Source organism: Carassius carassius, chromosome 14 (genome assembly GCF_963082965.1).
Source record: "Carassius carassius chromosome 14, fCarCar2.1, whole genome shotgun sequence".
In the NCBI taxonomy this organism is placed as follows: domain Eukaryota; kingdom Metazoa; phylum Chordata; class Actinopteri; order Cypriniformes; family Cyprinidae; genus Carassius; species Carassius carassius.
The window spans coordinates 7,224,897-7,247,046 of NC_081768.1; the positions used below are offsets into that span (position 1 = coordinate 7,224,897).

General features: G+C 35.9%; 1 protein-coding gene across 1 annotated transcript in view; it reads left to right on the forward strand.

Moving 5' to 3' along the window:
- LOC132156819 (lysosomal cobalamin transport escort protein LMBD1-like) overlaps positions 1 to 22,150 on the forward strand; it is a 95,373-nt gene that overhangs the window by 21,911 nt on the left and 51,312 nt on the right. The window contains exons 4-8 of the mRNA XM_059565854.1: positions 1,676 to 1,773; positions 2,879 to 2,946; positions 7,326 to 7,414; positions 14,056 to 14,129; positions 21,513 to 21,638. Of these exons, the coding sequence (XP_059421837.1) occupies positions 1,676 to 1,773; positions 2,879 to 2,946; positions 7,326 to 7,414; positions 14,056 to 14,129; positions 21,513 to 21,638 (455 nt within the window). The remainder of the gene's footprint in view (positions 1 to 1,675; positions 1,774 to 2,878; positions 2,947 to 7,325; positions 7,415 to 14,055; positions 14,130 to 21,512; positions 21,639 to 22,150) is intronic.

A 22,150-nucleotide genomic window follows, 5' to 3' on the forward strand; every position in this document is an offset into this window, starting at 1 on the left:
ATTTATCAAATGAACACACATGTACAGATTTGACTGATGTGTGCAGAGCATGTTTACATGTTCACGGAAATTAGCTTTTTGTCCTACTTGACCGCAGACAGAATGATGGATCATTTTTTTGCGCTCATGGAAGGTCATTGCAAGCCTTTCTAGTGTGTTGCCAGTATTGGAGACAGTCTATATGATTACAGACCTGTTTTTCTATTTGGAGAAAGATGTTCGCAGAGTTGTGTGATATGTTTTTTTTTCCTCATGTATCCAGCTGCAGTTTCTTAATCCATTCCCTTCATGTATACAAACATTTCTACAGAGTTTTAATATGACACATTTTGTGAGCCAAAGAAAGGATGTATTATTCATATCGCCTCTATCAACTGGGTAACCTACATGAGAAGTGAAGATGATAATTTACAGGGTCACAAAATCTGTGTGTGTGAGATCCACTTCAGGACTGAAATAGGCCAAGCTGACGATTTTAATTCATTGTATGACAGGGAAAGAGAGGAATCAACAAAATCACTTTCCCTGTCTGTCACAGTCTGTTATGTAAACTCTTGTAATATTAGTGATCTTTGCTCCTTTAACTTGATTATTTCTGCTCGTCTGTGCTTTGGGGTTTAGGACTCCTCAGGAGTTTTACTGGTTTCTAGGAATCTTTACATGTAAAGACATTGATTTCACTCTTGATTTGTGTTCGTACCCTTCAGTCCGTATATCTTCCACTATGTAGACATGTCATACTTTTAACAATGTGTATTATACAAAAATTTGTTTTCGATCATTTATGAACCCCATTAAAAGAATTGCTGTGTATAATCCAACTAATATTTGATTGAATTTATGATGCTATAAATGTGATTCTGTTTGGTTGCTTTGACATGCTCATTGGAAAATTAGAAATCTAATCTTTACTGTTATCTTATCTATATTATGTTGGTTTGAACAGAGATTAAGATTTAACAAATTTCTGTAAGCAGAGAGTAATGATACGTTTTAAATTTTTTTTCAAAATTATATATATTTTTTTATATTGGTGTATTTTTGTACGTATGTATGTATTTATGTATGTGTGTGTGATGTGTATATAATATATTTTTAATATATACTTTTTTATATAGAAAATATCAGTATTTTCCAAACTGCTTTCTGCTTTTCGTTCCATTTATAAATTATAATAATACAAGATTTTTTTAATGTTTAACCTATAATTGGATTTTTTATTTTTTTTTATTTTTTTTTTATACAACAACCTCATGCAACCTTGACCTTTTTAACCTTGTGACACGCCAAATTTATTCATAATAATAAAAAAAAAAAATCATAATGGGGAGACATAGGTCATCATGTGTACAAATAATAAATACAAGTAATAAATCTGGACACAGAATGAGTACCATGTCATTGACCCTTTAGCTTAAAGTTCCATTTCAGTTAGGACACTGCATTAGCTCAGTGACACGCCAAATTTATTCATAATAATAAAAAATAAAAAAATCATAATGGGGAGACATAGGTCATCATGTGTACAAATAATAAATACAAGTAATAAATCTGGACACAGAATGAGTACCATGTCATTGACCCTTTGGCATCTAAATATTTGCTGTATTTAATGTGGATCCTGGTTGGTGAGAGTGCTCCAGGTGTGTAACTGTCCATCTTTTCTCTTTCACAGCTCTGTATTCAATCATTCTGTTCTGCGTCTTCCTCTGGATCCCCTTTGTGTATTTCTACTACGAGGAGAAAGATGAAGACAACAGCAATAAGTGCTTGGTAAATCTCACACTCCTTCCTGTTTTTCCAGTACACCCATGCGTTCTGAAACAGATTGCCTACTCAGCCTTACAGGGATAATTTACACACACAGTGAAAAACTAGGTGGGAAAAAAGCTATGTTAAGCTATTTGTACTCAATAAATAGTGTGTACTGTAGTAGAATGTAAAGCAAGGCTTTCTGTTTGCGGTTAGAAAAGTTTGCATTAATCATATCAACAGAAATGCCCTTGAGGTATTGCTAAGTGATATTTGCCTGATTACAGTTATGGCAGTTCATTTATAATAAGCCAGTGAGTTCACCTAGACTCCATCTGCAAGAGATTTGACTGCATTGAGGTAATAAAGTGACGAAAACACATCCTACTCACTATATTACTGCTCACTTCAAATGTCAAGTATTTTTCTCAAAGGACGCCACAGTGATGTGCAGAATTGCATGCTGAGGAGCTTCCTCCATCTTGTAGAAGTTATTTAGATCTCTTTCCAAACTTTCCACTCCTTCTTCTCCTTTCAAACACCTAGAAGTGGCTTCGTTCCAGAACTATTCTGCCTCCTATGAGAAGGCAACATTTTCAAATCATCATAGGTACTGTCCTGAAAGGGAGGCAGGATGATTGTGCTGCCTTCTTTTTTGGCTAACACCTTGTCCTAACTACATGCACCCAAATTATTATTTCATTTATACTATTTTTACACTTTTTCTGCATTTTTGCTTATTTTACTTTGTTAATTACATTTATTTGAGTATCACATTTTTAGTTTTGCAACAAGCTAATGCCAAACTAACTCAATTACTAGTTGAATCTCTCATGCACTTCATGTTAACACAAGAGTTGCTCATTTAATGTAGAATGTTCCAAATCGGTCACTTGTAAAGTTCCATTTCAGTTAGGACACTGCATTAGCTCAGGTTTTGGAACAAAGCCACAATGTCTGCATCAGAGAATGAACTAGGGACACTGTGTTCCTGACTGTTAAGTGCTGGAAATATGTAATTATACTCCAGCCCAAAGCCCCTCTCTACATGAAGCATAATTTATCATGGATTGATGACTTGATGAATACAGTTTGATAAACCTGTATTTTTATTCTCTCATTACAGCAAGTGAAAAATGCACTGAAGTATACAATAGGATTTGTGATTGTGTGTTCAGCGCTGCTTTTGATTGGGTAAGTGCATTTGTGGGATTTTAGTATTCTCTCTGTGTGTGTGTGTGTCCATGTGTGTGGAGTGGTCGATGTGAGCATTATTATATCATTCACTCATCCTCTTTAACCTCCATTGGGGGTACAGCAGGTGTAAGAATACTGGGAAATTGTTGGACAGAATGCTGTTAATAACTGGTATTTGATTATTTTGTACTAAGATTACCTTTGTGGAATTGAAGAACTAACTGTAGATAAAATCTGAGTAGCCATTATTAGTTTAGTAGAGCAATATCTCTACTGGGGGCACATCAAATGCTGATAATATGACATTTCTGGGGGATTTCTGCATGATTTGGAATACAAAAGGCTCTAGCCCAATTATGAATGATTGTCAATAAACTTAGTTTGGAATCAGTAATTCGAACAATTTTGAATCAGTAGGTTCTGCTAACACATTAAAATCAATATATTCCAAAGGAAATAAGATACACAGTTTATTTCTGTAGAGCCAGAGAGCTCAAAATCTACTGCAGGATTTCCAATTAATGTTAACATAAACTCAAAATTGAGCCTATTCATACTTGTTCCTGATCTTATTGTGCATGATTCCCAAGTGCAGGTCATTCCAAATATAAATATGGGTCTTTGTGATCTTTTCTTACTCCACTTCTCAACTATCTCCATTCTGGTTCACTATATTCAAGTTCCATCCATCCATAAGAAATGTGACACCAAAGACTGGAATAATTGCTGCTGAAATCTCTGCTTTGCCATCACAGGAAACAGTTATTTTTTATTGTATTGTTGATCAAATAAATGCAGTTTAAGTTTTTATTGCTGAAACGTTGGAATAAAAACTATAGCTGAAATACCATGTCTTTGGTACCGTTTTTGCACAACATATGAACCAAAGGTGGTGCTGTAAATAACAAGCTCGGAAGGCAAAGTCAAATTATCTGGCATCTCTTAACCTGGCAATTTTCAAGACCTTGAAAGGTTTTTTTTTTTAATCAAGCCGTTTTACAATTGTTAACCGAACTGAAAACCAACATGCAGTCTAAATGTGTACAGATACATGGCATGGCTTTGTCGCGTTTAACCTCGAGTTTATACTTTTTGTTCTCAGCAGTGCTCGTGCAGCATAAACATAATGGATTTTCTTTGCCGCTGCAAGAATAACACGTCTGCTCACCAGGTCATATAATTTAATGTGCTCTCAACCATTAAATAGTGTTCCTGTGGGGCAGGATACCTTCATCACACCTTCATGTCGTATAGACCCAGTGGGATGGGTTACTTTGATCGCAGAATGGGAAGAGGGACATGCCATGGACCAGATTTAAAAGTGGGGATGGCACTTCGGACAGAAGCAATTTGGTGTTCATTTTACCTTTTGAACCAGTGCAGTGTTTCACCAAGAGTATTGTGTCTCATGGCTCCTGATGTGGTAGGAAATAATAGCTTTTTTCTCTCAGGGTGAGACGCAGAGTCCCTGTGTTTGTGATTGTTCATTTGGAGAGTGACTTCTTTTTGTTTGCCTGTTTTGATTGGTCTGTGCTGAGGATGGGTCTTATAAATGGAGAGCTGACCCTTCCCAGCCTCTGTAGTCCCATTCAATCTCTCGTACCCGTCGAAATGTCTGGAGAGCTCTAAGTGCACTCTATCAATGCCGTACTTGGTCTAAGCTATAAACACAAGGGGCCTGTCCCAAATGGATGTCTTCAAGTGGACCTGCATTCATGTGGCCTTTCTCTACTGCTTGTCTGTGATGTCCATGAGTCATTTTAGGTTTCAAAAGGGTGCTCATGAGATCGTATTTGGGATATTAGCCTGCAATTAGCCACCAATCGTTGCTTACAAATTTAGCTGTGTGCTTTTAATTTAGTGTCTAATGTGATATCATTTAAATGGCAGAGTGAAAGTTAACTATATACAGTAAGCTTGGCTGACTCAGGATTTTGGACCTTAGTTGATGATGGAAAATGACAGGGAAAGTGGATACAAAGGTCAGATGCATGTAAAGTTTTTGAGCTTGTCTACCTTTGCATAAACCCTCACGGAGTCCTTGGTGGATTTATTAAACTGCGTCCTGCTGTTTGTATGGTTTACAACGTAATTTACTGACACCCCTAAAAGATGACATTTTCATGCACGACGCAGCGTTTCTGAAGTGACACGTCCATTGAACTCGCTCACATTATGCCAGTGATGCTGAATGATGTGGCTGCATTTAAATTCAATGTGACCCTATTTTGTGGCCATTTGCATCTGTTGTGATTTGAATGTGACCCTTTTGGCTTCTGAAGTTGCTGATTGGATGTTAACAGTAGGTATTGTGTGTGTCCTTTAGGGCTGCATGATTATTTTGTCATATATTGTGACATTTAACATCCAATATTGTTGCTTAGATGTTCAGACAAACACACATGAGTTATGAAATGGGATTAATAGACCCAGTCAATGGTATTTATTTTATAATATAAATATGAGGGTGAACATGCAGTTTATTATTATTATTAAAGTTAAAATGTCTTATAAGTACCTTAATAATAATAATATATATATATTTTTTGATTAGCTGTGCCGCCCTAATGATTTTTTTATTCAGAGTGTCTGACTTTTATTAGTAATCCTAATTTATATGTTCCTAATAATTTTTGCCTTTTTGAATTGCATATTTGTGCCAGTAACCTGGTTTGTTATTGGCAACATTATTTTTATTATAATTTTTTTTTGCAGTGGTCAGAAATAGTCATATATAAGAAGTGTGTTATTTTTAAAAGTAATGCATTACAATGTTGCACCACAACATTAAAAAAAATAGTTAGTTACTGCATTACATTACTTTTGCATTACTTTTTGTCATCTGAGTAAGGCTTGCTTATAATTTTTTTGCCAACTATAAAGGCCTTTTCATACTAAAACTGAAATTAATAAGCCTCAGGCTGACTAAAGTGCCTCTGCCTTTGCTTCTCACTCTCAATTTCTCTTAAAACGGGGACAGGAGAGGTAACTTGCATTACTTATTTGAGAAAAAAATAAAATAAAAAGTTATGCGTTGCTTTACTAGTTACGGTACTAAAAATTAATCAGTTTACATAATTCTCATTACTTGTAATGTGTTACCCCCAATACTGTTTATCAGTTATAATTGCTGGACATACAAATTATAGAGTTGATACAGACTAAAACTGAAACTTATGGTTAAAACAAGGGATTTTTTTCCAGACCAGCTGTAGCCTGAGGTATTTGCTTATGCAACCTCACCTTGTGAATGATGTTCTCCTCATTGGAGATGACTGGCTTTCTTCATGTTACAGAAATTTACTCAGAATGTGAGCATACTGTATCCTCAGTTGCTTTTAAAGCTTGCGGCGATACATCACATGAGCTGTATACAAGGATCTCTACATGATAGTTCACAGTAAACACACTTGTGCCGTCAGCCACAGACATACATGTATATATCCAAGAGAACAATTTTCCTTTTGGGTAAAGGTGCTCTACTTAAAGTTGTAAAATACATTTGAAAGAAATGTTTTTAAATTATGTATTCTTACATAATTAAAACATTTCTACTTTTTCAGTGGCCTAGAAAAAGACACTCCCCCCATGTTAATCTGAATGTTACTCCAGATACATTAGTACAATTAATAAAATGATATCCCTTTAAATTTCATAAAACAAATAAATATTATTTTTATATCTAGACATTACATATATTTCTGTTTAATGTATATAATACATTGCATAGCAGAACTTTGAAATGAGTTTTCTTGATGCTTTGCTTTGATAATAAATTATTTATTTTATTGCTATTTTTCAAATGTAACTTCAGCTGACCAATACAAACAGATGGTTTAGGAACCAAAATATATTTGAATTCGTCTATTCATGTGTTCATATATTTGCTATATCAAATTGCTATTATGCCATTGTAATTTGATCACTTGTTTTAATATTTGATTGAAGAGATTGTTTGCTGTGTGACTATACATTTTCTCTTAAACACTAACATTATGTTGCAGTGTGCACGTAGCCACTGAGTGTCAGAGATTTATTAAAAATATATGATTTCTGAAAGATCATGTGATGCTGAAGACTAGACTAGAAATTCAGTTTGGCCTTCAAAGGAAAAAATTACATGTTAAAATAGATTAAAATAGAATAAATAAATTGTAATGCTATTTTACAGTAAAACTGTGTTACTGTTATTTTGATCAAATGAATGCAGCCTAAGTAAGCATATATATATATATATATATATATATATATATATATATATAACCCCCCCCCCCCCCCCCCACAATTTGACGTCATACAAATCCCAAACTTTTAAACAGTAGTACTGTATATGAATCATGACATTAGGATTGAGAAATGTTGAACTTCTGTTGTAGGACATTTGTTCCGTTGGAATCTCTGCCGAACCGGAACTCCACTCAGTGGGAGAAGGTGCAGTATCTGTTCGAGGAGCTGGGCAGCAGCCGTAAGTACCATAAAGGCCTCTTTAAGTGGAATTGCAGGTCATTGTTACTGACACTTGTGAAGAAAACGCCAAAAAGAGTTTTGACTTCCAGGGCCACAACAACAAAACGACAGGTGTTTTTTTAGAAAGTGGCGGATGCTGCCAAGCCTTTTGTCTTGAAAAAAAAAAGAAAAGACTTGGCTGCTTTTGACATGTCAATCAGATCTTCCTTCAAGTATTTAGAATATGGTCATGCAGAATATGTGCTTTATTACACTAATAAACAGCTAATATGTTAATAATAGATATGATAATAAGCAACTAGTTAGTAGTGAGAATTGGTCGCTATACTTAAGCGTTACCAACTTTTTTGTTATTTTTAAATAAATCTTAAAGCTACAGTCCGTAACTTTTGTCGCTCTAACAGTAAATAAACAAGTCTTGTGGAAGAATATTGTAGCCGGTGCTACTTCTCTCTGTTTATGTTTATGACAAATCACGCAAGTACAGGGCTACTCGGCTCAGCGGTACCTACCTGAACCAGTCTGAAGTAGTCTGAATAAAAACACTTATTATAGGTGTAGAGTAATGATTCAGGACAAGCCAAAAACACAGTTTGGAAAATGGATTCGTGGTGAACTTTCTTATTATATAAATTTTGTTAATTTTGAATACCAAAAATTTACGAACTGCAACTTTGATGTGGTTTTTTTCAGTTTATTGCCAATAAAACATTTCTTATTTTCATTAACTTAAAATATTAAAATAACTAAAACTAAAACTGAATTAAAACTAAAAATTAAAAAAAACAATAAATGTACAAATTACAAGAATGACAAAAACTTTAACTAAAATAAAAAATAAAACCGAATATATATACATATACATATATATTATAAACCAAAGTCCACTAAAATATAAAAAAACCTTAGATGTTAACACGGCTGAGGACAAAGGATCATCCCTTTTCTATTTTTTTCCCTCTATATTTAAGGGACTGGTTGAGCAAAAGAAAAGGAGTCTGTGGAAAGGAAGCTGTTTGAGTATTTTTGTGTCAGTGTTCTCCAGAGCCTTTCTTATCACATTCTGAAGGCTCATTTGAAGGTCGCAGAGCAAGTCACATGCCTTTTTTACTTCCAGTACAAGTAATTTTTTGTCCCATGGTTTGTTATGCTCTGAGAAAGCAAGTGTGATTTGCCAATACCACGGTGTTCCTTCAGAGAACTTCCCTTGTTAGGTTGGGTTATGACACTTGCATCACTCTCCCTTGAAGACCATCAAGTTGGCAGGAATGGAGCCACTAAAGAATCCAACCTAATCCAATAATAGCCTGGAGTAGGTCTCTGACTATTTGAGACAGTGCCTGATTCCAGTGAGTGTTCTTAGAGCTGTCATTGCCCCTTCCCAGCAGCCCTGGCCTAATGAATGGAAATCGAGCAAAAAGTCTAGGTGGAAAGAACATCAGAAAAGGGCTCTTTTGAAACTGGCTTGTTTGTCAAAATCTGCAGCAGACCTTGAGGTTGACGGTCGTGGTACCCTGCTCCTCATCTCCACTCCACATGTTAAATTAGTAACCAGACCCTGTGTGCCATGTGAGCAGGGTTATCATGTCTCTGAGAAGCCTCGGCTGCTGAAGGAGCACCTTGATCCAAGCAGCAAGGCAAGCTGATGATTTCCATCCGGTGTCATCCCGAAGCCATGGTTGTCCATTACCAATTCCACAGATATGCATCGGTTCAGTTGCCGGTTCCCCCATGTGTAACAGACATCAAATGTAAACTGAATGCAATACCCCATTCCCCATTAGCGGGTAAGACTGAGGCGAGAGGGCGAGGGAGCGTGCAGAAGGGTAGACAGCTGGAGATCTTATCACAGACATAGGCTCCAAAAAAATCTCTACCTGATTATGCAGCGGAGGCCTGGACCCAGAATCCCCTCAGACAGCTCTTGTTCTCTGATTTACTTTCCCGCTGAGCTGAATGTGTTTCGGTGAGAGTCACATTTCAAATTGGAGTTAGAGTGACGTAGTGTGACGAGAAGGCATCAGGCATCAGCTACGCTGAATCTAATTTGGATTTGATGACATAATTTTGCATTCATAGCTCTAGTCTGTAATGAGCCAGAATAGTGAAGAAAAAATGTTTGTATTATAAGGTGGTTGCAAGGTGTTAGATCTGTTTTAGGTGTGTGGAAAATGACAGATTTTTAGTAGATCTAAAAATTAATATCCATTTTTAATAGTGATGCACCGAAATGAAAATTCTGCTCCGAAACCGAAACCGAAACCGAAAATTTAGGATGCACTAGGCCGAAAACCGAAACTGAAGCCGAAAATGGCTTCTTTTAAAAACCTATATAATATATTGCTTGGATTTAATGGATCTGAATTGAAAAGTCACAATATAATAATCAAACTTTTATTAACAGTTACATAACAAAACATAAAATATTTTTTACAATAAATATAAATAATAATTATTCTTCAAGTTTTATGTTCCATCAAATAAAATAGTTTTTTAAAAATTGTGCAAAAAAAATCCACAATTTTGTAGATTTTTGCAGAACAAATGTTACATATTGCAACTTTGGTGTCCTCTCGTATAGGACTGTCACTTTTGTGAAAAAAAAAATCCTGTTCAATTTTTGAGACATAGGCAAAGTGTTCAATGAATCGTTAGTAAATTGCCTATATTTGGCGTTGATCCGTTTTTCAACGCCAAATATAGGCAAATCCACCGACAACTAAACAGGCATTAGGGCGAACGTAAAGAGGGCGCTTGAGACGCGCACAAGTCAGCAATGTGGACTGCCATAACATCAATGAAAAACATTACTGAAGGCTACATTGATATTATGCACTAATAGGCTCTGTGTGTGTGTGTGTGTGTGTGTGTGTGTGTGTGTGTGTGTCAGAACCTGCAGTTGCTGTGTGACGCGCGTTCGCTGCGAGCGTATAGTGACGAGCTGGACGCGCTCCGAGAGAAGGCCGTTAAAATCGATTCCCTGTTTTCGTTTTCGAAACTTGTGTTGGTTGGTCCGATCGATTGTGCAGCTTTTGTGACAAGCTTTTTTTGATTGTGACTGCCCTTTGACATGCTTAATCTTTGATAGGCAGACGCGTGATAACAGCTCGACCGTGAGTGAAACCTAAGCGCTTGCTCACGGATGGGAGGGGCGGGTGACATTCATTTTCGGTTTACGTTTTCGCCTGTTTTTTTTATTTCGGCCCGAAACCGATAATGCCATTTCGGCCGAAAATTTTCGGCGGCCGAAATTTCGGTGCACCCCTAATTTTTAATGCTGTAAATTTAGCATTGTGATTCCTGAATTCACTTGTAGCATTTAAATGATATATCTTTTTCTAACACTAAAATGTAGAGAATTTAAATATTGACTTTTTATTCGTTATTGGATATAACATGAATATATTCTCTTATTTGACCATAAAGTAATCTTTAAAAACATGTTTATATTATTGTTACTAATAATCTTTAGCAAATCTCAAAATGAATATCCATCTTTCATATTGTACCTGTACATCATTACGTTGTGATGCCTGAATTCACTTGTAGCATTTATATTAATTAGTTTAATTTATAGTTTTTTTTTCTTACTAATTTATATTAAATTGTATATAATTTAAATATTTATATTTTATTCTTTATTGGCTATAACATGAATGTAATTATTAAACATTTAGATTACCTTTGTATTCATTTAACGTTTATTTTACACTACGTTATTATTTAAAAACACTAGTAGTTTAATAATATTGTTAAACACAATCTTTAGTGAATCTCAAAATGAATAGCGATTTTCATTCTGTGCATGTAACGCTGTGATGGCTAAATTCACTTAAATGATTGATTTTAGATTTATTTTCTTCTTTATTGGCCACGACGTGAATATAATTATCTTACATTTGTATTACCAGTCATATTACATTTATTTGGTGTTAAGTTAATCTTTAAAACAATAGTAATTGCAGCCAATTGTTAAATATATCTTTAGCCAATCTCAAAATGATTTTTTAAAAATATATATATATTGTATATTATAATTTGATGCCTTGTAGCATTTCAAATATAATTGTTTTATTTCTTGTTTATTTCTTGTTTTATTAATTGTTTATTTTTAATGTTGTCTGTTTATTTTTAAATGGCTAATAAAACATGAATATAAATAATTTCAATATTAGTTAGAATTGTAATATTGGTGCCTTGCTTTTTCACCGTCTGTGCATTAAATATAGGCATAGTATATGTCTATGCTCCTTGGTAAGTAAGATAAATAAGATTAAGATAAATCGAAATAGTTGAGAACCTCTCCTGCACCACTTTTGTTTGATAATGTTTCTCTCTGTAATCGTTTGTGAGCAGTGCATTTTCTCTTTTCCTGTAATCCAAAATCCAGTGAGTGAGTTGGCTTTCCATCTCCATGAGGTTATCATAGCAAGCTCATGTTGTGAATACCACAGCTAAGAGCTCTTTAATAAACACTTCTCAGTGGCAGCGGTCTCCTCGGCGTACATAAGCCCGGGGTGCTCCGTGCATGTCGAGATAAGGGCCTTCACTCTCTCCGAGTGCCGAGGAATCAGCCGCTAGAGCAGCTGTGGAGCCGCCTCAGATAATAAACAATATATTCTCTGTCCAATCCCTCAGTTAGTCTTCCGGGGAAGCAACGGAAAACGCAGGTCCCCCTGCATTGTGAGGAGTTCATAAACAGAGCGGCTTTCCATAGCAAACACGAACGCCATTGTCTCCGGCATAGCTCCTTCACCACTTAACAAAAGCTGGGACATCACAAAGGGAAACACCTATTCAGATGCAAATGCTCATTTCAGCCACCAGACATCAAAGCTCCTCTTCTTTTTATATTCTTCCATTTGCAACATTAGGAAGCAGGAGTGTAATCATCTTCATTTCTTCTCGTCGGCTTTTGTGTCTCAGGGCTTTTTGTGTATGGAACGTGGTGGGTGGCGCAGCAAACACTTCTCAGAATTCATGTGGTTCAACTGAATGGAAAGAAGTCATTTTGTGAGTGATTTTGTGAGCAGTTCCTGAGGAAAATAAACAGAGAACAGTAAGTTGCATTTCATTGAGGTAGGCTGCAGGCAGAAGGGGGCTTTCTGGGCTCGGGCTGCCAGGATGCTGTGTTTTGCTCCGCTGGGCCATAGCTCAGAACCAGAGGAAAGGGGAATCGTGCGAGTTTGTGTGTGTTCAACTCTCTCACTCCCTATGACAGGTGGGATCCTAACAGGGAGTGCGGTGGCGGTCACTTCCCATAAATCTGCCTCAGCTGGCCTCAGATCTGACAGCTGGCATCATGCCCTCTACTCTTTTCACTCATTTTCCCCCTTTTTCCCTCTCTCTCAGTTTCATGTGCCATCTTGTATCGTGAGGACTAGAGATTCACAAAATGTCAGATGTTCTTCACCAAGTCTGTACAAAAAAACAAACAAACAGCAATTTCTTTTGAATGTGAGCAGTCAAGCTATTCACAGCAAAAATACAGGGTTTGTGCCTGTTAAATTATGGAAGAGCAGAAATATGGTACTGTCTGTTTTTTTTCTTCATAGATTTTACAGTGAGACTTGTAGGCTAGTTTTTACGCAGTAAACGACAGTCAGCATTTTTATTTTACAGCAAACATGATATATATTCAGTATATATTCATGAAACAAAAAGAGTTTGAGTAACAACAGTTATTCATAATAAATTATTTCAAGTAGTTGTATTAAAATATATATATAGTAATGAAACAAACTTTTTTTACTTTGAAATTATATATTTTTAAAAATGTATTATTTGTGTTTTTATTAAATGTGTTTATTTATTATTTTTTATTACTGATTATTTGATAAATGTGAAAATTAAAGCTTTTAAAATTTCTACTAAAAAGTATAAAAGTATAAAAATATTTTGTATATTGTGCATTCTTTTGTTTAAATATTTATTTGTATATTGTATTCATATTTTTTATCCACAACAACAATATTTATTGTTTAAATTTTTAATTGGTTGTATTTCTCATCATTTTCTTTTATTATTACTTATTACTTTTAATTTACTTGAACAGTTCTTTATAAATGTGAAGATCAATGCTTACATTTAAAAAAACTTTTAAAGCACTTTTATACTTCATAATGTTTAATGTATCCATATATTAATAATTATTATTAATCATCATCAACAATAAATATAAAAAATAAAAAAATAATATAAATCTAACCATCTGATATAATATAGTAAAAATATCAAACCTTTTAATTAAATATTAAAAGTTTTTAAATAAAGCAAAATGTTTAGTAGCATGTTAGCTTTTGCTATGGTATCAAGAAATTTTTACTGTTAAACTATTAAATAAAGCTTTCCTGAAAGTCCTTTATATTTTCAACATGTCATTGTGACTATTCAAATTTAGAGGGCAAAAACTTTGCTGACCTTTGAGTAACTATGTCAGAGTAAGAGGAAGTTGAGAGAAATGATAGTAAGAGAGGAAAGAAGATGAGGTGCATTGAGAAATTTCCCAGGGGTGCAGGAACTCTGAATATATATATATATATATATATATATATATATATATATCTGGCGCATGACCAAAACTTAACAGAGCTATGCATTTGGCCCATGTCATAAATAAATTTCCCCTCTGTCTTGCAGATGGCCTGGCTGCCCTGTCATTCTCCATCAGCACGCTCACTTTGATTGGCATGCTGGCAGTGATCACATACACGGTGAGTGGCCAACAGAGAATTGGTAATGGTGGGTGGTTACTTGTGCATTGCATTTACAAGGGATTGTGTTCGTAGAGACTGCTCAGCACTGTCAGGGGGAGGCAATTTTAGACATAATATGCAAATTTCTGTCCACATTTTAAGTACGCTTGTCTGTCCTTTTATAGGATAAAGTGTGTCATACCGCTAGTGCCATTTGCCATTGGTTGAAAAAAACAGATTGTCCCGCCCTAAACTCATGCCATTGGTTGAACCAGTGTCAGGCTGGTTTGGAAGTTCAAACAAACAGCAATGATTTGACTATGTAATGACAACAACTAAGGTGATTTTTACAGTCATAGATGTGTAAGAGAATCATTTTCCTGAAGTGACTATAGAATCCCGATAGGTCATCTTCATGCGTAGGTTTCTCATATTCCACAAAAGCTGCTGTATGGAAACAGTCTTTGATTGTAGTCATCCTGAATGATAAAAACGGCCCCTCAATGTTAGAAATGTTTTGTGATTCTTGCGTTTTGGCCTGCAATCGCTCAAAATGACACTCTGTCATTTCTCACCGATGTGTGCCTGAGACGTCGGCGTGATGTATATGGCCTGTTATCTCTCTCCTATTTATATATCTGAGCATGAAGGCCATTAATAAACGCCTGTATTCTGATTCCTTCAGCATACTGTAGCTGTTCTATTCGGATAAGATAAATTGATTGTGCTGTAACACTTGTTAATGTTATCCATTTTTCAACATCATGAGTAACCAGGCTATGAGAATCTCTGCTTTGTCAGGGATTGAAGAGAATGAGGTGGAATACGTTCACTGTGGCACACTGTTTGAAACAAATATATAAATATAATATTTTACATAAAGGAGCATATTCAATAGCATAATCATTTTTGCAGTGATAAAGAAATTGGTATCGCAAATTGTGAACTGGTGCTTATGTGTATAATAACATGCGTAATATTTTGTAATACTTCTTTTCAGGATTCTTTGAGGTATTAAATGTTGGAAAAAATAGCATTTATTCAAAATAGAAATGTAACTGTATACACTGCGTAAAACAAATTGGGATTTTTTTTTTTTTGAAAAGCAATTATTTTATTTAGTAAGCATGTATTACATTCATAAAAATATAATAGTAATCACTAGTATTCTTACAAAATCTTTTTAATTTGAATAAATGGTCTTCTTTATATATATATATATATATATATATATATATATATATATATATATATATATATATATATATGATTGCGTATATTTATTATGTGTATATATAAATACACACACATGCATGTCAAATTTCAGAAAATGTGTATATTTATATATTAAATATATTTATTATACATATAGACGTTAAGTACATGTAAATATTTTCAAAATATATATTGTAGTCGTGTGTATATATACATAATAAATATAAACAAAACACACCCATATATTATGCTAATAAAAACTTACTGTAAATATGATAATTTTCGTGATTAATCATTTGACAGCCTATATATATATATAGTAATAATATTTCACAATATTACTGTTTTACTGTATTTTTATCAAATAAATGTAGCTTTGATGAGCATAAAAGACTTCTTTAAAAAACATAAAAATCTTACTGATCCCAATCTTTTAAAATCACATATATTAAGATCTAAATTTAGTAATTTAATATTTAAGAATAATAGTATTTAAACACCATATTTGCCAATTTAATTTTGGATATTTTGAAATTTCAGTAAGAATCCCACTGAATTGCTGCTGCTTTAAGGTCTAAGTCACTAATAAGTCACTGCTTAAATTTTGCTTTTCACGTAATTGCAATCGTACATAACAGAGACTTTCAAGCTATTGAATACTGGCCTGTATTAAAGGTTAGACAATTTTCAAAATGCTTTGAGGATGGTAATGTTCTCATTTCTGACCTCCTGTTGTCAGAAGCCCAGAGAGCGGCTTATGGAGAAAGAAAGACTCCTAGTGCGCTGTTGTTTTTAATCTTCTCCGCTGTGGTACAGAGACTCAAAACCAATCAAAGATACCTTGTCAAAAACCAGGGTTCTCTCACTCGGGCTGTTCCTATTGCACTTTCTCTTTCCTGTTGTTGCTTTCCCCAGCCCTCCTCCGTTTCTACACCAAAGAACTCGAATCACCCATCCTCCCTAATCCAAGTTTCTAAAGCGATGGGTGATTTATCATGCCAGCCTATGTGTTATTATTATGCATGATTAACCTAATGGAATATAAGTGATGGGCGCCGTATGCAGACGCAGTATTGTCCAGGGTGGGCAGGTTAATTTATCACTGCACTTTGAGCCAAGGTGGCCAGTTGCTCTTAATTCAAACCACTGGCCGAGATGTAAACCTGTAATGACAACACCACGGCCGGCTGCGTTTCAACTAAACACTAAAGCATGCATTTCAAACCTTCAGCACTTGCAGTTTTTGGCCAGCATCACACTTTGCTGAGCTACTGGGAAATTAATATTCAACCTAAGCACATACAAACAGGAGCCTCGGCTTGTTAATAAGCCTCTGAAGTGCCATATGGTCAGGGCGGGCGATGGTAACTTACCTATCCAATGCTTGGATGGCCAGCTCTTAAAAACAATCATGCTGGGAGTTTTAATCGTGCTTTTTAAGTGAAACAGCATGCAGTTGCAAAAGTTTGGTTATTTCAGGCTGTTTGGGGATGAATTGCTTATTCGGGAAAATGCAGAAGAGCTCCTTCTAGGTAAATGTTGTTTGTTCTCTGAACTGAAGAAAGTGGTTTTGCACTTGAAACGCCTTTTTTACTTCCTGCACGATGGCTCCTATATAGCTTTAATCCTCAGAAGAGAGAATTCAAGCATTTGCACACGTCTTTTAAACCTTCCACCGACAGGTTTTAAATGACAGTCACTGTTGTGTACAGTTTATGTCAGTTCTTGCCACTTCATTCTAAACTTTTCCCATTAGTGATCACCAATCACCTTGAACTCACCTTCACCTCATCCGTGTTTATCGTCTGAAAGGGCTCTCCATTTTTTGACACCTTCATGTACTCGTAGACCCTCCTTTGTCCAAGATGCTGTTTCAAGAAGCCTTTATCACCCTTAATGTTATGAGGTGCAAAAGTGTGTTTTATGCTTGATCGAGCCCCGTTCTGCTCAAAGCGGTTCCTGACCTCTCAAAGTCTAAACCGGTTGCCGTGCTTCAAAAACGCTGTTTGCATTCTCACTTGAACCCATTTAAAATTCTTCACTGGGTAATATCGATGCTGATGTCTTATATCAAGCTTATTTTGCTGCTGGTGTGACATTACAATGAAAATGATTAACCCGCTGACTTTTTAAATGTGCATGTAATATTTGCATATGCATATGAGCGTATATCACGGATCTTTGATCTGTACACTTGACCGTGGGCCGTCTCAGTGTGGTGATTTAAAAGACTGGCTTGCATGCTGTCGTTCAGCCCTGGAGGGTTCCTCTCCCTCTTAAATCTGCGGCCCAAAGATGCTGATTCCCAACGAGAGGGTGACCGCATTAATTTCCACTGATTTAATCATAGTGCTGCAAAAATGACCTGCGACTGGCAAGAGAGCCTCTTCCTCCTCCTCACCGTCTCGGGTGCATCTGAGGAACCACTTCAACAACAAATGCCATAATTTGAATTTTCTCAGGTCTCCTCTTATATGCAGAGCTTCTTTTTCCATTTCTCAGTCCTATTCATGGGATTCTTGCAACAGAAAAAATACTTTTTCCACCTGTCTTTTTAATTAGTTAAATTGTTTTATTTTTTATTCTTTTTTGCTTGTTTGATGGTTTTCTTTCTTTCTTTCTTTCTTCCTTTCTTTCTTTCTTTCTTTCTTTCTTTCTTTCTTACTTTCTTTCTTTCTTTCTTTCTTTCTTTCTTTCCTATAATGACATTACAGATTAGATATCATGACCAAACAATATATTATATTATGTAATAAAAATAATTGTTAGTTCATGGTACTTAATATACTGTATACTGTAATCATTATTATTTGCAACCCTGCACCACAAAACCAGTAATGAAAAAATAAATAAGCTTTCCATTGATGTATGGTTTGTTAGGATTGGACATTATTTGCTCAAGATACAATTATTTGAAAATCTGCCTTTAAATCTGTCCAAATTAAGTGCATATTACTAATAAAAAAATAAGTTTTAATACATTTAATGTAGAAAATGTACAAAATATCTTCATGGAACCTGATCTTTACTTAAAGGTACAATTTGTAAGATATTTGAAGTAAAATATCCAAAAACCACTAGGCTAGTGTTACATATTTTGTCCAGCTGATTACTAACAGTATCTCTAATGTTTTCAACTACTTGCAAATCATGTGAAAATTCCCATTCTAAACAGTGACACGGGGCAGTGCAGTAGCCTGTCAATGACGTTAGTTACCCTTTATGACCGCCTTTACTGACATAGAAACCACATGACAACAGTGTCGTGGACAAATGCGGAAGTAGCTTCGTGTCAAACTTCAACTAGAAAGAGATACCGATCTCGCTTGTGTTTTACTCGACAGGTGAGTTGTTTTGATTCGTATATTTACAGAAAACGTATGCTATTATAATGATCAACAAGATTAGTATTATGGGGCATACATGCCAAACGCGGGACATCGCGTCTCTAGACCCGCGTGAGGGCGCGTCTGATCCATAGTCTGATCGCGTCTTTGCATTCACTTTGTATGTAATCTACTGGCGCAAATCGTTGAACTCGCGTTAAATCTATGATTTATCTTTCCGTCTGATTGATGGACATCAGCTTGGTGCCATCATTCCACGCTCCTTCTTAGCGTCATCAAACCACACGATTGTTATTGTTTTGGTAGTGCACCCTCTAGTGGCAGGTCCTACAACCTGTACCTTTAATGTACGAATAATTTTTGGCATAAAAGAAAAATGTATAACTTTGAACCATACAATGAATTTTTGGCTATTGCTACAAATATACCTGTGCTACTTAAGACTGGTTTTGTGGCTAGTGTCACATTTATAACTGAATTGTTTTTAAGGAAGTGGTTTGTTGACGGCTGACAGAGGTAGGGAATAGTTACAGAGTAACTATCCTCCATTTTAGCTGAAACATTGTATTGACCAATCAGCACCCAGAACCGGAGCTGCAGTATGTGTTTTATAAAGAGTTTGAGATATTATATTAATTTAGTTTTCACCATGACAAGTGACACAGATGTGGTTCTCCCCACACCTGCATGGATGGTGTAAATTGACAGTGTTATATTTACAAAGCAACAGCAAATAGAATTAGCCTCTCATTTCCAGCAGTGTAACACGTTTATATTTAATTTACAGACCACAAAAGGGACAGAAGAAACACTGAAACACCATCTGGCAGAAGACCATTGCTTGTTCCATGCTGAACTCTCTATACATCTGTTTGTATTTTTTTGACAGTTTTATTCACTTTATTTGTCTTCATTATGGCTTGAACAAAGAAGAGAGTGTTTTAATATAGCAATGCGAGATCAACCTTTTGATGGTTTAATGTTGCATGTAATTTTAGTGGATGTACTGATTTTTGTTGTTTTATTGTTGTTGAAAACAGATTGACATTACTGTACATCCATTTCCTCCATCAGTAAAGATGCTTTTGTGACATTATTTGCATAATTGTAGTATGCTCCGTTGACATTGAAAACATGATTTGGATGTTAATTTAAATGACCTCAAACACAAAGTTAAAGAGTTAAAAGAGCCGATTACTCAAAATAATCAAACAGCTTCATGGTCGTGAAAACCTAAATTCATTCATCAGAAAATTTGACAGTGGTTTTTAAAAAAAGTAGAAAAGCCCTAAATGTATTGGTCAAAATGTGAGGAAACCCTTATAAAGAGTCCTAAGGTGTACAGGAGTCTGCCTGGAAAAATTTAGCACATTATAATATTTTTTTGCAAAGTCTGACACATTGAAAAGTGTATAGAATGTCATAGTAATTCATAGTTTTGTGGCACCGCACACTTTTCCCATGCAGGCTGTTGAACAAAAGCATCCTTGTGTAAGGTGGTGTATGCCTCTTCTCTCTCGCTCTCCGATCCCCACTTTCATCCCTCTCTCCTCCGTTCTCCCAGCTGACAACCGCAACCCCTTCATCTTCCATCTCTCCACCTTTCCTCTCTCTCTCTCTTTCTCTCTTCGCCCCTCTTCCTCAAACTATCATACCAGCTCTCTGTCTCCTGCCTCGGGTCTCCTTTTCCAATCAGCACAGAACACACCTGTTTTTGTTTGGAGTGTCTCTTGTATTTTTCTCATGCTTGATGGACTGCAGGGGCAAGGAGGGCAGGAAAGAATGGGAAAGAGGAGGCGAGAAGGAGCAGACGTCTCACCGGGGTTGCAGGACAGATTCCTCTTTTATGAGGAGCGCTTGGTATTCGGGACATGGTCCGGCCTTTAGAGCCCTCGTGATTCAAAGCAGAGGGTGTCACAGCCCATGGCAATGGCTGAACACACTTGGCCTGAGTCTCGCAATGACGTGTTTTACAGAGCACGTCACTTGCTCTAAAAGCATCTTCAGCAGAGAAGATAAAAAGGTCACCAGTGTTTTAGCTACCTTCTGAAGATCTAATTGTGCTGCTGACTTTTCTCAGCATTTTGATATGAAAGCTTTTGAAAATGGCAGAACTGCACGTATGTGGGTACATGAGTTTTTTATTTATTATTTTTTTTTTTTTATTCTCAAGATGTGTGTACGCACAACCTTGTCTCTTTTATTCTCTGCCTGTATTCATTTGCTTCCAGGAGAGTATTGAAGATGGTCTTTATTTTTAATTAAAGTTCACAAAGCCCATATTGAGAAGGCTAGCAGGCTTCTGACCCAAGTCTCACTGCATAAGACCTGCGCTTCCTAATGCCAAGATGTGAAAAGAAAAGCATCGATGAGCTCAGTGTTGAAATAACCTCTGATTTACGGCCTCCAGAAGTGGCAGGGTTTTATCATATTTCCCTACATCAGCTCAGATATATCTTCTGTCATGCACTGTGCATGTGAAAGTGCACTTTGTACCGTCACATGGGGGCACTGTTAGGCTGTGCATTGCTGGAAAGCAAGCTGTACATCTCAAAATGGTCGCTGCATGCAAATACACACTCTCACACTTTTTTTCATCTCCTCCTCTTCACCCTCGTTGCACAGAAAACACATACATGGATTCAGTGGGCTTCTGAATGACACCATTTAGAAAGTGCTCTGTTATTATCAAGTGCCATAATGTATGGATTTAGTTCCTCTGCACAGTGGTACTTAGAGGCAATCGGCAGGACTCTGGGTGAAATTGTGGTGGCACTCTGCCTGATAACTGTGAATGGTGTATAATTGGTCTTTAATGCTCATTCTTTCTCTATGTCAGGCGTACGGGATGTCCGTCCTGCCGCTGAACCTGATTAAAGGCACGCGCAGCATCCTGTATGAGCGTCTGGAGAACACTGAAGACACAGAGGAGGTGGAGCACCAGATAGACAAGCTCAAAGCCAAGGTCTCAGTGTGTGTGAACTGAATTCAGATTCAGATTTATTTATTATCAACTGCTTGTCTGTTGGTGTCCTTGAGGTCAGTGGTTTTTGATCGGTGGGTCTCGACCCAAAATTGGGCTGTCAACAGATTCAAATAAAGATTGCAATTTGTGTACTACTGTTCAGAAAGTTTGGGATAGTTTTAATACTTTTATCCAGCAAAGATGCATTCAACTGCTAAAAAATTACATAGATAAAGATAATGTTTTTGAGCAGCAAATCAACATATTAGAATGATTTCTGAGTAATGGATGCTGAAAATTCAGCTTTGCAATCACAGGAATAAACACTTCAAAATGAAAAATAATAGTAATATATATAATGATACTGACAACCAAAGTTTTGGACGGAAGTGTAGTAAAATTATAAAGCTTAAAAGGAAGAAGAAACACTTCCCGTATCTTCCTCTATGTTGGTTTCAAAGGTTTTACAGTGACATGGTTTTGTATGACATCCCTTGTCTGTATAAACCTTG